The sequence below is a fragment of the Haliotis rufescens genome, unplaced genomic scaffold, assembly GCF_023055435.1.
Source record: "Haliotis rufescens isolate VD_foot unplaced genomic scaffold, xgHalRufe1.0.p SCAF_8, whole genome shotgun sequence".
Lineage (NCBI taxonomy): Eukaryota > Metazoa > Mollusca > Gastropoda > Lepetellida > Haliotidae > Haliotis > Haliotis rufescens.
In genome coordinates this window covers 14,725,017-14,741,129 of record NW_025964372.1, presented here as the reverse complement: position 1 = coordinate 14,741,129, position 16,113 = coordinate 14,725,017, and the positions used below count along the sequence as shown (strand labels likewise).

At 39.1% G+C, this 16,113-nt stretch overlaps 1 protein-coding gene across 2 annotated transcripts in view; it reads right to left on the bottom strand.

Moving 5' to 3' along the window:
* LOC124149065 overlaps window positions 1-16,113 on the bottom strand; it is a 47,485-nt gene that overhangs the window by 11,345 nt on the left and 20,027 nt on the right. For both annotated transcript variants that reach the window (XM_046520422.2, XM_046520423.2), the window contains 3 exons: window positions 2,528-2,847; window positions 1,616-1,744; window positions 4-164 (listed from right to left, as the gene is read on the bottom strand). In XM_046520422.2, coding sequence (XP_046376378.2) covers window positions 4-164; window positions 1,616-1,744; window positions 2,528-2,847 — 610 coding nt within the window. The remainder of the gene's footprint in view (window positions 1-3; window positions 165-1,615; window positions 1,745-2,527; window positions 2,848-16,113) is intronic.

The window sequence follows — 16,113 nt, the reverse complement described above, 5'->3', positions numbered from 1 at the left end:
TACCATGGCCGTCCCTTCTCTGCTGTATCTCTTGTCACACTGATACAAGTCTCTGTCCTGCAGTCTGGTTGATGCTGAGGCCAAGTTAGCCCTCACCGTGGTGCCATGGTCAGACCCTGGTGTTTCCGTGCTTCGGTCAGTAGATAGTGGCGTGAAGACTGGACCTACATTTACGGGATCAAGATGACGAACAACATCATTAGAAAAATAAACCCAAAACAATCTCATTAAAATCAGATCTTAGTTCTCGCTATCGCTAAACAAAGATCTGAGGACATCCCATTACGAGTCACGTCAGAACGACCTTTCATCCAACCAATCAGAACTTCGCTTACCAGATCATGAATGTGACAGTCGGAATGTGTTTTCTGATCATGCAACCATGAAATATTTAACACGGGGTATTCCAAATGACAGTTACAGGCTTTATGATTATATCCATACAATCTAGGCCATCTATTAGCCATTCCAGAATGTTCTTCTCATCAGTTTTAAATTTTTTAATCGAGAATATGTCAAAATATGTTTCGAAGCATAGTCGCCAGTTTGAAACTAGTGTCATAAAGCTCGAGAAAGCTGCCGTTTTCTTGTCAGTCATTTCAATGATCGGTCAAAATTCGCAAAAGGTCGTTCTGATGTGACCCATAATTGGATGTCCTCAGATCTTTGTTAAGCGGTAGCGAAAACTAAGATCTGATTTTAATGAGATTGAACCCAAAATACCTTACCTTAAACTAAAAATGTTCAAATATCTGCGGTGAGGCCAACATTCTCCTACAGAGGTTTGTTGTTTTGAATTCACTATACTTGAAACTTGTTGACAGTATATACTTTTGTTTGGATCTAATTTCTTGTAAGAACTAGTATGTGAAAATAGAAACTGAAATAACAGAGGTGAAAAGTTAGTAGAGACAAACCTGATATTGATCTATTGTTTCTTTCCCAAGTCTCAAATGATTCTTGAATGCGTATTTTTGTTCTCATAAAAAACACTGGTGTCAAATATCAAATAAATTTAAAGGGCCAGGGTTTTGCCTGCTAAGACTATCATAACCCTAACATATTTCAACATGGACTAACTGAGAAAGAGGATTAAGGGAACCAATTTATGGTCATAGTTGCAGTGAATTGTTTTAAACATACACACTCACAAATCAATCTCAACATTAAGGCGATCCTAAGTCTATGTTATAGTATGGGAGTTACAACAGTCATGTTACAACAGTCATAGCACAACAAGCACTTTGTGGACCAAATCTCTCTGAGGATAATCTATTTTTATCTGTTAACATTAATGAGAGTGTCCTTTTGGTTAATACATGTCACGTTTAAGATTTTGTTTCCCACGTCCATCCGAGCATGTGCAAGGAAATACTGTAATCTCAGACTGTGCACCTTTAAAGTTAACCTGCAGACACAGAAGGCAAGAAGTAGCAAGTCAATGGGATTAAAGTCAAACTGAAGTGCATTGCACTTTTTCCACATTTTTGAAACATTTTTGGGTCCGAATAATTGTGACGGCAGAGCTTATATAAGAGTTTTTATTTTGTTTTGGAAGTCATTTGTTTAATCAACTTGACAGGGTCAAATGTAGACATTCTTCAACAGTACAGACCTAAGCTGAAGTCCACATACTGCTGCTTCTTGTAGGTGAAAGGTCTTGTCTGTCTGATGCCTGTCGGTAGCTCAGGGAGGCCGAGTGAGATGGAGGGGATTTTGCTTAATCCCTCATACTTCGATGAAGCTGCAAATAAAACATATCTCTCAATAAAACCTTAAAACATTAATTGGTCCAGAGAACAGCAAACCTTAAAAAAAAGAGGAATAATTACAATCTGAAAAGACTACTTGATCAATAAACATGAAAGCTTATAAGTCATCCCAAAAATGTGCACAAATGTTTAAACTTCAAAGCTGACAAGAAAGGCTTGACATACAGGGTGCAATGGTAACATATTCACAAAATGTTTTGCACAACAGAAAAAATATGAAACATCTTTTGTAATATTTGATTTCCATCTACTGACAAAAGTAAACAAAGAAGCCAAAAATAATCTGGTCTTATTTAGTATTTAATCAAGACACTGAAGTTAGATCTAGCTACATATTGACCAAACAATGCCAACTCTAATAACAACGTAACAGAAAGCACTGTTGCCTTCCCGGTACAAGTGAGATGAAAGTTACAATGTTTTGGAATTTTTAGCTATCAATTAAGAAAAATGTGGCTCTAATTAGTTTTTATAATTGCCCCATACACAAAGCATTTTAGAAAGTGGTCAAACGGACACATGTTATACTTGGGATTACACTTTCTTCGTAAAATATAAAATCTAGTACTTTTGGGGGTTGTGTTCCAACCGGGATTAGAACCCAGAGTAAGTCATCTAATTGCCAGCACTAGAAGTCAGCGATCTTACCCACTCAGCCATCAAGGCTTCCACAATAACGGAAGTCCGTTTTTGCAATTTAACTTTTACTTACATTTTACCACTTTATACAAAACTAAACGAATGCCTCTACATACCTTTAATATTTGGTAATGGCTTTTTGAATTTTGGGAGCCCTCTAAGGGATTCTTCATCTCGGGAGGATCCCACATCACTGGCCAGGTCCTTGACTGGCGTGATGACCTCACTTGACCTGTCAACACCACTGTCCAGCTGGAACACTGGCTTCACCATCATAAGATCTGGGTTGCGCATATTCTTTTCTTTGTTTCCAAGGAGACGCAGCTTCTTCTGTTGCAGGAGTTCTGACGACCCGATGGAGATGGGACTGGGATGTTCTGGCAGGGGTTGGAACTGGCGGATGATGTCATGTATTCTTTCTTTGGATGTGAAGTCCCTGGAAGAGATCGAGATGTTCACTTGGGTGGTTCAAATTCCATCATTCTTAATTCTCAAACACGTCGGATTACTAAACAAAGACAGAAGGATAATTTTTTTGGGAAATTTGAAGACACATAAGTTTAAATTTCAAGATACTACCATGAAATTCAAGAAACTTACTGACTTGAAATTTCATGATTATAAGTTGAAATTTAGAGTGGGAGTACTCTGGCATCTGTCTATTCTGGATACAGGCACTGAGTATCGGTCCCAATCTCCAACTACCTGTACCATCATTGTTTTCTGACCAGATGATTGCCGTCTCGAGATGATTCCTGTATCAGTTGATATAAGCTATTATCTGAACATGGACTACTGTTTGTGTTAACCTAGTGAGTTATGTGCACTGTTTATTAGGGAAACAAGGTTACTGTGAGTGAGTCGTGTCTATCTGTAACAGGAATTTTTATAACACACTAACAATTACAAACTTTATTGCCAGCTGAATTACAGATGTGAATTGTACAGGTGAATTTAGTTGAAATAAGTAGTCCAACATTTTCTGCCAATCCCATGCCATGACTGTTTAGACAGAGTCTACACTATATGGCTGAAATATTGGTGATGAGATGTAAAATTTCAACTCGCTCACTTCGAGTCAACTGTTACACTCACCATTCAAGCCAACATTAAGGCAGTGAAATGACTGTGATTATCATGTAACCAAAATACCTTTCCACTGGTAATAGGATTTATCTAAACATTCCAGATGATTTGGACCCGTCGCAGTAAACAAGTGATAAAAAATCAAACCTATTCCAAATATCCACAATGCATGGATTTCTGATCTACACATGGTAGCTACTGATCTACACATGGTAGCTAGTGGTCTACACATGGTAGCTAGTGGTCTACACATGGTAGCTACTGATCTACACATGGTAGCTACTGATCTACACATGGTAGCTACTGATCTACACATGGTAGCTACTGATCTACATATGGTAGCTACTGATCTACACATGGTAGCTACTGATCCATACATGGTAGCTACTGATCTACACATGGTAGCTAGTGGTCTACACATGGTAGCTAGTGATTAACACATGGTAGCTACTGATCTACACATGGTAGCTACTGATCTACACATGGTAACTACTGATCTACACATGGTAGCTACTGATCTACACATGGTAGCTACTGATCTACACATGGTAGCTACTGATCTACACATGGTAGCTACTGATCTATACATGGTAGCTCGTGATTTACACATGGTAGCTTCTGATCTACACATGGTAGCTACTGATCTACACATGGTAGCTTCTGATCTACACATGGTAGCTACTGATCTACACATGGTAGCTACTGATCCATACATGGTAGCTTCTGATCTACACATGGTAGCTACTGATCTACACATAGTAGCTACTGATCTACACATGGTAGCTACTGATCTACACATGGTAGCTACTGATCTACATATGGTAGCTACTGATCTACACATGGTAGCTACTGATCCATACATGGTAGCTACTGATCTACACATGGTAGCTAGTGGTCTACACATGGTAGCTAGTGATTAGCACATGGTAGCTACTGATCCCTACATGGTAGCTATTGATCTACACATGGTAGCTTCTGATCTACACATGGTAGCTACTGATCTACACATGGTAGCTACTGATCTACACATGGTAGCTACTGATCTATACATGGTAGCTAGTGATTTACACATGGTAGCTACTGATCTACACATGGTAGCTACTGATCTACACATGGTAGCTTCTGATCTACACATGGTAGCTACTGATCTACACATGGTAGCTACTGATCCATACATGGTAGCTTCTGATCTACACATGGTAGCTTCTGATCTACACATGGTAGCTACTGATCTACACATGGTAGCTACTGATCTACACATGGTAGCTAGTGATTTACACATGGTAGCTACTGATCTACATATGGTAGCTACTGATCTACACATGGTAGCTACTGATCCATACATGGTAGCTACTGATCTACACATGGTAGCTAGTGGTCTACACATGGTAGCTAGTGATTAGCACATGGTAGCTACTGATCCCTACATGGTAGCTATTGATCTACACATGGTAGCTTCTGATCTACACATGGTAGCTACTGATCTACACATGGTAGCTACTGATCTACACATGGTAGCTACTGATCTATACATGGTAGCTAGTGATTTACACATGGTAGCTACTGATCTACACATGGTAGCTACTGATCTACACATGGTAGCTTCTGATCTACACATGGTAGCTACTGATCTACACATGGTAGCTACTGATCCATACATGGTAGCTTCTGATCTACACATGGTAGCTTCTGATCTACACATGGTAGCTACTGATCTACACATGGTAGCTACTGATCTACACATGCAGCTACTGATTTATACATGGTAGCTACTGATCTATAGATGGTAACAACTGATCTACACATGGTAGCTTCTGATCTACACATGGTAGCTACTGATCTACACATGGTAGCTACTGATCCATACATGGTAGCTAGTGATTTACACATGGTAGCTTCTGATCTACACATGGTAGCTACTGATCTACACATGGTAGCTACTGATCTACACATGGTAGCTAGTGATTTACACATGGTAGCTTCTGATCTACACATGGTAGCTACTGATCTACACATGGTAGCTACTGATCCATACATGGTAGCTACTGATCTACACATGGTAGCTACTGATCCATACATGGTAGCTTCTGATCTACACATGGTAGCTACTGATCTACACATGGTAGCTTCTGATCTACACATGGTAGCTACTGATCTACACATGGTAGCTACTGATCCATACATGGTAGCTTCTGATCTACACATGGTAGCTTCTGATCTACACATGGTAGCTACTGATCTACACATGGTAGCTACTGATCTACACATGCAGCTACTGATTTATACATGGTAGCTATTGATCTATAGATGGTAACAACTGATCTACACATGGTAGCTTCTGATCTACACATGGTAGCTACTGATCTACACATGGTAGCTACTGATCCATACATGGTAGCTAGTGATTTACACATGGTAGCTTCTGATCTACACATGGTAGCTACTGATCTACACATGGTAGCTACTGATCTACACATGGTAGCTAGTGATTTACACATGGTAGCTACTGATCTACACATGGTAGCTACTGATCTACACATGGTAGCTACTGATCCATACATGGTAGCTACTGATCTACACATGGTAGCTAGTGGTCTACACATGGTAGCTAGTGATTAACACATGGTAGCTTCTGATCTACACATGGTAGCTACTGATCTATACATGGTAGCTACTGATCTACACATGGTAGCTACTGATCTACACATAGTAGCTACTGATCTACACATGGTAGCTACTGATCTACACATAGTAGCTACTGATCTACACATGGTAGCTACTGATCTACACATAGTAGCTACTGATCTACACATGGTAGCTACTGATCTATACATGGTAGCTACTGATCTACACATGGTAGCTACTGATCTACACATAGTAGCTACTGATCTACACATAGTAGCTACTGATCTACACATGGTAGCTCCTGATCCATACATGGAAGCTACTGATCTACACATGGTAGCTAGTGGTCTACACATGGTAGCTAGTGATTAACACATGGTAGCTACTGAACTACACATGGTAGCTACTGATCTATACATGGTAGCTACTGATCTATACATGGTAGCTACTGATCTACACATGGTAGCTACTGATCTACACATGGTAGCTACTGATCTATACATGGTAGCTACTGATCTACACATAGTAGCTACTGATCTACACATAGTAGCTACTTATCTACACATGGTAGCTACTGATCTACACATGGTAGCTACTGATCTATACATGGTAGCTACTGATCTACACATGGTAGCTAGTGGTCTACACATGGTAGCTAGTGATCTACACATGGTAGCTACTGATCTACACATGGTAGCTACTGATCTACACATGGTAGCTAGTGATTAGCACATGGTAGCTACTGATCTACACATGGTAGCTACTGATCTACACATGGTAGCTAGTGATTAGCACATGGTAGCTACTGATCTACACATGGTAGCTACTGATCTATTCATGGTAGCTACTGATCTACACATGGTAGCTTGTGATTAGCACATGGTAGCTACTGATCTACACATGGTAGCTACTAATCTACACATGGTAGCTACCGACACCATCAAGATCTGGACGAGGGCAACAGAACAGGAAGATTAGTGTTTCTGAAATTCATTAACAAAACCAGTCAATCCAGAATATGCATGTGAATGATTTTTTTTTCAGAGGGAGAAATCTGAAAGACATTCTGTTACTGTGTACAGGAATGCTATCAAGCCTTAGATATATATTACCACAAACTGTACATTGACCAAATACAACTGATTTGATATATACTGAACTGCAAAAGAAACGTCACCCCAAGTAACATTGCATGAAAAGTTGTCATTTAAATATCTGGGTAATTTTTGGCAAAGTTTCTAAAATTTAACATTACCTTGTCCGGAAAAATGAAATTTGATGATAAAAAAACAAAGCAGATGACAATAAAACTTATCACCCAAACACATCACGGCAATGGCTATGGTAACCTGATGCACGTGAGTTCCATGCAAATTGAAATGCACATACGTTCCCCCATTTCTTGCCCTATAAAAATCCACCTAGATCGGATAACATTCATTCGTTAATGAATTGCTACGACATGCCAAGATTGACAAGAAATCAGTGACACCAAGCCTTTGGACGATTGCAATGGTACCAGACCACCAACACTACAGATGACCGACCTCGTAGTGGAAGACCAAGGGTCACCACCGGACGTCAGGATTGTCAGATTGTGAGAGAGCATCTTCAAGATCGCTTTGTTACTGCTGCGGAAACTCCTTGACAGACCATGAGGACACACCAGCGACACATTTATTAGTGTGGACACCTTGCGTCGACGATTGACGAGCAGACACCTCTATTGTCACAGGCCACACCAAGGATCCATTCTGACACCGCGTCATCGCTGGGACTGTCTTCAGTGGGCAATACAGCACCAACATTGGCGCCACCCGCAGTGGAGAAGAGTCCTCTTCTCAGATGAGAGCCGTTACTGTATCTCAACAGCAGATGGCAGTGAGTGAGTCAGGTGACGACATGGGGAACGTTATTCAGAGGCTTGTGTTGTTGAGAGAGACTTGTTGGGTGGTCTGGGCATCATGGTGTGGGGTGGAATTGGTCTTGCACAGAGGGTCGGCACTGTGGTCTTTCAGAACATCAGTCCAGGGAGAGGCAATGGTGTCACAGCAGCTCGGTACACTGATCAAGTCCTTAGATCACACGCCATACCTCATTTGGCACGTCACTGCAACCACGAGTTTCAGCATGATAACACACATGCCCATACTGCGAGAGCAAGGAGAGAGTTCCTCCTGCAGAATGGCATCAGAACCATGCAGTGGCCTGCCCTCAGTCCCGATTTAAATCCCACTGAGCACCTGTGGGACGAGATTCAAAGACGGCTGAATGAAGTCCAACCAAGGCCGACAACTGCAGCTGAACTGCGTCAGGCGTTCATCAGAGTGTGGGCTCAAGTGCCTATGGCCTTCATCAACCACCTCATCCATTCCATGCATCGATGTCGCACGGCAGTCATCAATGCACATGGCGGACACACGAGATACTGACTTGTGATGCCATTTTCTCAGAGACTAGTGTTGTGTTTCACTTCAGGAACATTTGACACTTTAATTTCAAACTTGATGATCAGTTTTGCCTAGTTCCATCTTTTTTATTTGTCGCAAAGTATGTTTAGTGTTTGGACAAATAAGGTTTCTCATATATCTATCCATGGTGATGTTTCTTTTGCAGTTCAGTATATGTTTGCATGTGATGCAGCAAGAGAATGCAGTGTATATGTAATCAATTCTAAAATGTCAGTGTTTCAGATTAAAAATACATTCTAAAACCATCTAGGAGGTATCATGTTCTTAAGAAATGTTATCTACATTGGAAATAATGAAACATATGCTCACATAATCTCAAAAGCTATATGAAATTTCGCTCAAAACGAGCGAGTGAGTTTGGTGTAATGCCTTTTTGATGAGAACTGGTGTCACATCATGTTATGTCAGCTTGATGTGGGAGGAAAGCCTGAGGTGATGCTGGTCTTAGACATTTACCACCTTGGTGAAACCCACCCGATTTAGTGCTAATAAACCTAGAAACACAATCAGGGTGAATTTGGGAATCAAATATTTCTGGCACTTCTACAGGAACAACTTTGCACAGCAAAAAGCAGCAACGTAGACTGGGCCCTCCGTTTCTCTCTAAGCACAAGATAGAATTAAAAAAACCTAGCGCCATGTCACTGTTACCCATCTGGGGCAATCAGTGTACTGTGAATCTTTAGCCATCACGCAAGGAGTTGTGACTGTTGTCTATGTAACATGGTCAGTTTGATGTGATGGCACAGAGTGATATCCTCATTATTTCATTGTTATGGTTGCAAACATTCATGCAGAGTAGTACTGCATTTGGTAAATTAGTTTTGGAGATGAAAGGTATGTTTGCATCATCGTCAACAATGACTGCAGATGATGGAGCCCAAAAGAGACTTTTAATCATAGTGTTTTACACAACGTTCCACTGACATTTAATGGGTGAAAAGCGCTCAACATTTTTATTATTACACTTGCATGGACAAACCTGAATCCTCTCATGCTGCTATACATTATATCAATGTTTCCGATTCCTAGACCTTGTGGTTTCTGAGGAGATTTTTCCTGAATTGTTTTTTTTTCACTTTTACTAAAAGTCATTTATGAAAACATTTATCCTATTCTGAAAATATAAACCTATTGTTTTGCAAGAAAATAACCTGTTAAGAATTTTATATCTTCATGTATATCCTATTGTGAGAACTTTGAACCATTTTAAACAAAAGGTGAAAAACATTCAAATTCTCTTCAGCATGTTTAGAAAATTCTAAATCGTTTTTTTTATTGGTCATAAGACTCTTCCATAAGAGGATACTGGTAATAATATTTGTAATGAGACATTTTCAAAGTATTTCTGCTTAGTCCGGATCAATCCAAACATTTGCTGCACTGGCTTCAATAGTTTCCAAGCAGCCATGTTTCCAGCACCAATGGATGAATAATACAGCATCATCATCCATTATCCGGTGTAAAATACATTCTGTTAGGATAAATAACATGGACCAATTCCTTTATTAGTGGCTATTTTAAGCATTGCGACATTTGAACCAAAGTGACAAGGATGTCAGTGACAAGGATGTCAGTGCAAGTATTTTCAGTAATTTTCACAGAGCATTATTATTTTTGCTTCTTGTTTTTTGCTGACCGGCTCAGTGTTTGAAATGATTTTAAAACCCAACAAGACAGTCAAGCAGGTGACCTATTAGTGTTGCCTGCCCATCTTCAAAGTTACCTGCCCACATTCAGACATAAATATTGAAAATCGCAAAGAAATAGGAGACAAATCGCATCTTGATTCAGTTGAAATAATGCAAACAGTTACTTGACAATGACAAGAGTCATCAGAAGATGACAAATCCCCCCGGCCCCAACAACAAATCCCCCCGGCCCCAACAACAAATCACCCCGGTCCCCTGGTTTCCGAAATGAAATATGAACGGACAGACAGACGGGATGATGGCTAAAATAAATCTGAATAAAACTGAACATGTAAGTTGTCTTAAAATTATCTGACGTACAGTCGGGTAGGTGGAGGAAAATTTCATGGAGCCCGACAGAAAAGTTACTAGCCACGGGCAAGGAGTCACTTTGGATACTGGGTTGGGTTGTTTGTTCCAGTTGTTCAACCCTTTCCATTGCTTGTAAAGAGGCCAAAAACAATGTGATGTTATATGAATGCACTGTCACTAAATAAAGATGACAACATCCGTTGTTCACATCATAACAAACAATTTTATGTGACGTTGTTCCAACATGAGGCCAAGTGAGTTGATCTCAACTTCAGATCAGGAAACCCACATTTTCTACATTGAAAATGCTGGGTAATTTATAGAATTACCTACTCACAACTCACAACTCACAACTCACAACTCGGATTATCTGTCTCTCGTGAATTAATGTCAGTTTGCCAAGGAGTTAATGCCCTTGGGAAAGAAGCTTGTAGGTTACACTCTAAGTGTGTCTGATGGAAACAAAATCATGTCAGATTGAATAAATCAAACAAATTCATTTGTAGCATGCATGTCATATTTACTGACAATTCCATTCCCAGAAGAATTCTGACTGTCCATTTCTTATTAAATTCCCTTAAGCAATGACTTTTGTTTCCAACAAGAAAATTACCATATATAAATTAACGCAGGAAGACATGGAATGTGCAATGTTATGATGTTATTAAAGTTAAATACATTGTACATCACGAGTCGCCAGTAGGTCCCAGTCTCATTCATTGCTTTCACTTGTTTTTTGTTTTGTTGGTTTATTTGTTTAATGCCGCACTCAGCAATATTCCAGCCATATGACGGTGTTCTGTATATAATTGAGTCTGGACCAGACAGTCAAGTGATTGACATCATGAGCATCGATCTATGCAATTTGGATACAATAACAAGCATCAACCAAGTCAGGGAACCTGATCACCTGATCTCGTTAGTCGCCTCTTACTGGTTACTGAAGATCTACTCTCAACCCAGATCTTAACGGGTTCCAAAAGTAGAGCTGAGAGTTCACAGGATTCACAAATAGATAAATAAATATGAATAAATTGTAAGTGATTCTGGGGCATGTAATGGGCTAACCAAGCATTTGTTCCATCGTTACGTTTCCATAAACCTACAAATTATTAGGCCATGCCCACTAAGAGAATACTGTTTTCTGATTGGTGGAAAGAGTGGGGAGGGCTTGTGTTCCATTACTGCACTGAATGATGTCACTGATTTCGTATTATTGTCTCCAGTTTTCTCAATAACTAAATGAGAAGTAATGAAGTTATTGTTGACATAGTTACTAATAAGCATAACTTAGTAGATATATATATGCACATGTGTGCACATAATATTTCACATTTATACCTCCATATACTAGGGCTGGGACGGGTAACTCAGGTTTTTGGATCAAGTGGGTCCTAATTAGGACCTGGGTATCCACAGGACTACCTGGACCCGTGGTTAGTCACGTGATATATTGTTTAATGACAACAACTCAATATAGCTCAGTGCTTACACTACAAGTCGCTAATGTTCGCATTTCTTTCTGACGATGCACACATTCCTTTTGACTTGTATATGTTTGAGTAAAGATAAAGCTTCAGTCAACTTCAGTGAATGCATGATCTGATTGTTTGATACATGTATCTAAATAGTTTAGGCCAGGGATGCGGTAAAACAATTACCAATCAGACATTTTGTTCCCAACTCTTGAGACTTGAGTACCCAGGTAGGGTCGGGTTAGGGGGGCGGGTACCCGGGTAGTAAATTTGGACTCGCCCCCTACCATATACACACAAAGTCCCTGGTCCTGAGGGGCATCACACACCTATAGCGCTGATTGTTGCTCATTCTGTCGACCACTGGTTTATCTTGCCCTGACATTGTTTACTGACTGAAATGTAGCTGAATTGTTTACTATTGCATAAAACATTCACTTGTAATCTCAAACCAAAATATCTGGAATATACAAAAATTACACATTCTTTTTAAATATGTAAGGAACATAGCAAGAGAGTAGGATGCCCAGCTGGTTTCATGTTTTTGTATTCAGAAAATCTGTATCCCAAAAAAACTTCTTGTGTAACTTTTTATGTACCATACTTTTCAAGAACATTACACGCCAGCCGAGACATTATTACAACAAACTTTGTCAATACATTCTTTTCATTTCAATGCACTTAAAAAATGTTTTAATGTTAATGTTGAAGCACTGTAGCTCACCTAGTTATATGTTCAACAATTCAAAATGTCAGAAAAATCAGCTTTCAGCATCCATTTTTGTCAGCTAGGGATCAAGAGTTTACATGACATAAAATGCTGTGTGTACTATCCATAAACAATAATAATGGATGCAAATTATAAACACTACATGTACCTAATGGAGAAACAATGTTTGGCTGTTTGAATCATTCTAAACAGATTTTGATGTTTATTTGATATTTCTAATCTCAAAAGAAGTGCAATAGAAGATGACGCTGTCGATGAGCAGTTTTATTGACTCAATTACAAAGTTTTGTTTTAGATATAGAGAATCTCACCCTCTTGTCTTTTGATATAAAAAATATCAACACGAGTTAATAAAAGTGGAAAAACTCCAAGGCTTGGCTCAAATGAAGAGATCACCTGTTTCATAAACATGTCACGGTGGGAGGGGGCACGGGTGGCCAAGTCGTTAAAGGCGCCACGATTCGCTGTGCAGAGTTGCGTCCCTTGGGCACACCAGAAACCTATGATTGTGGGTTCAAATCCTGGATTGCCCTGATTCTGTTTCTAGGTTTGTCAGCACCATACCTGTGCTCGTGGATTTCACCAAAGTGGTAAATGTCTGAGACCTGCATCACTTCGGGCTTTCCTCCCACATTAAGCCGACATGCCGTGATATAACTGGACTACTGATAAAAGCGGCGTTAAACCCAACTCCTGATACAGGTCCTGATGTTTTTCACTGTATAGTACAGTAATGCTTGTCGTAAAAGGCGAATATGCCCGTCGTAAGAGGCAACTAACAGGATCGGGTGGTCAGGCTCGCTGACTTGGTTGATGCATATCATGGATCCCAATTGCATGGATCGATGCTCGTGATATCAGTACCTGGATTGTCTTGTCCAGGCTCGATTATTTACAGACCGCCGTCATAAAGCTGGAATATTGCTGAATGCAGCGTTAAACAACAGCAACCAAGTATATACAAGGGATCATATCAGGGGGAAATAGCTTGAGGGTAAAGTTCAAATGTCAAATCATGCCAGGCAGGGCAGCCAATTGGACTTTTTTAATTTTCAAGACAGACTGAAGCTAATACTGAAATCCACACTAACCTCAAACTCCATTATACAGAAATCTTATGATATGACAAAAGAGCCCAAAAATCGACTCCCCCTGGGGCACTTACACAGCGGGTAGGGAATACCTATTTCGTTATATGTTAATGGCTCTTTTAATTTGCTGTGATTCGATATTGCAAGTAAAGAATTAGCTTTCATGAGTTATTTCTCAACAGTCGTGTTATTGTGAATTTCCCAATATCTTTAACGTCTTTTTTCTCCCAAGAAGTGTGATTATTTGTTATCATTTTCATATCGATACAGGGAATACTATATAGTAAATTGGGGAACAGGCTAAAAGTATCAAGAAACCCCTGAGATGGTCTGTCTGACAAGTTCCTTACCAAGTTTACATGTTGCAAGAATACGAGGTGCAGTCGTAGTTTATACATGCAAAAACATAAACTTGACAAAGATATGGTTTAAGTCACTATCAGATTGACAAGTAAGAATGAATCATTTCTTATCTTTATGAAATATGAACCAATTTACACGATAATTATCCATGATTGTGAAACGGGTGCAAAAATTACCTGTGATCTGTAAATAGGTTGGCCTGAATTACCTGTGAACAGTTAGTGGGCATAGGGATTCCCAACTCTCTACGCAAACATAACAGGACATATGTTAGCTCACCTGAATTTCAGTCAAGGTGAGCAACAAAGCAAATCACAAATAATCACTTTGTTTTTTGTATTTAGAGACTCTACTTACATTGAACCATTCAAATTTAAAACTATGCAAGACAGCATCTATTGTCAGCACAATGCTTATTGATTTTCCTGACAGCGACATTATGTTTAATGTCACGTATCAAGTTTGAGTGGTGTGGAAAGTAATTGATTGTTGTGCAATCATTCTTGTGTAGGCTAAAATGCAGTGCCTGATTGTCATACCACTCTGAAAGCTTTACTCATATCCGATTTTATTCGGACATGTAAATGAATGGTTTGATAGTCTAATTAATTTTTGTTTGTTTTCTTTATCTTTCTGTATACATTGAACACTATCATGTGAACATATTGTTTTTCATGAAAAGAGTAACTCCTCCTCCTCCCCATCATCATCATCATCATCATCATCATCAGATTTCATCAGATGCATTTGACAACTCATTTTTAAGATTTTTTATTTTGTCCCTTTTTCTTTCTCTGCACATTGAACAATATCATATCACAAAATGTCTGCTTAATGTCAGGGCAAAGTGATGCAGACTCAGACAGTTACCACTTTGGTGAAACCCACACATGGATAATGCTGACAAATCAAGAATAAAAATCAAGGCAAATCTGGGAGACAGCAAATTGAGGCATCTCAGACAACTGGGTCACCTGCGTCTCCTGTCATTTCAAGATGCTATATATATATATCTACCTGAATCTGTTGGATGGACATGGTTTAAAGATACGTAATTTCAGAAAATCTGGTTATTGAAAACAAGCACAACTACCTAATTATACTGATACTTCCCAGCAACAAAACAATCCCAAACATGGTTACAGAATCATGAATGTAAACCAGAAAAATGACATAAGCAGAAATATCAGCAGACATGTTATTGCAAAATGACTGCTTTGGTATGTCTGTAATTAAAGTTATAGGAGAGTTTACGGTTAGCTTCTTGATTAAATGCCATTACGCTAGTTTCAAACTCTTTGTTTATTGATGGAGTCATGGACAGATTCAGAATTCAACTTCCACTTGATTACTTAGGGAAGCAATACTGTTGAAAATTGTATCCACATTCTATTCATGAGTAAAATAGTAAATGTTATTTCTAACATTGTCTACTATTGTCATATTTATCACACATGAAGAAGTAATAAAGTAGATTTTTTATATCACTGTTTTTTTACCTTGATAGATGTAGATTCGCACAATAATAATTAGAATGTCAGACGGCCACACAACATACAGCTGTATCGCGGAAGAAAGTAGTTCCTCAAAAAGAGCGGTGACATGAGCGTGTGTATGCTCACAATGTACTACAGTGACATCTTTTGTAGTTTGTTTACATCAGGTATATTCAAATAATATCATCATTAGATTAGAATGGTCTGTTAAGAACTATCCCATGGGAGTACAGCAATATCAACTTTTCAGTCACTAACCCATGGGAAATATTTTTAAAAAATCTAAGAAAAATACAAGAATAATTGGCCACCACAGTCTGAAAAGGATTTTTGAAGGTGGTGTTCTTGGCTGTGATGGAGGG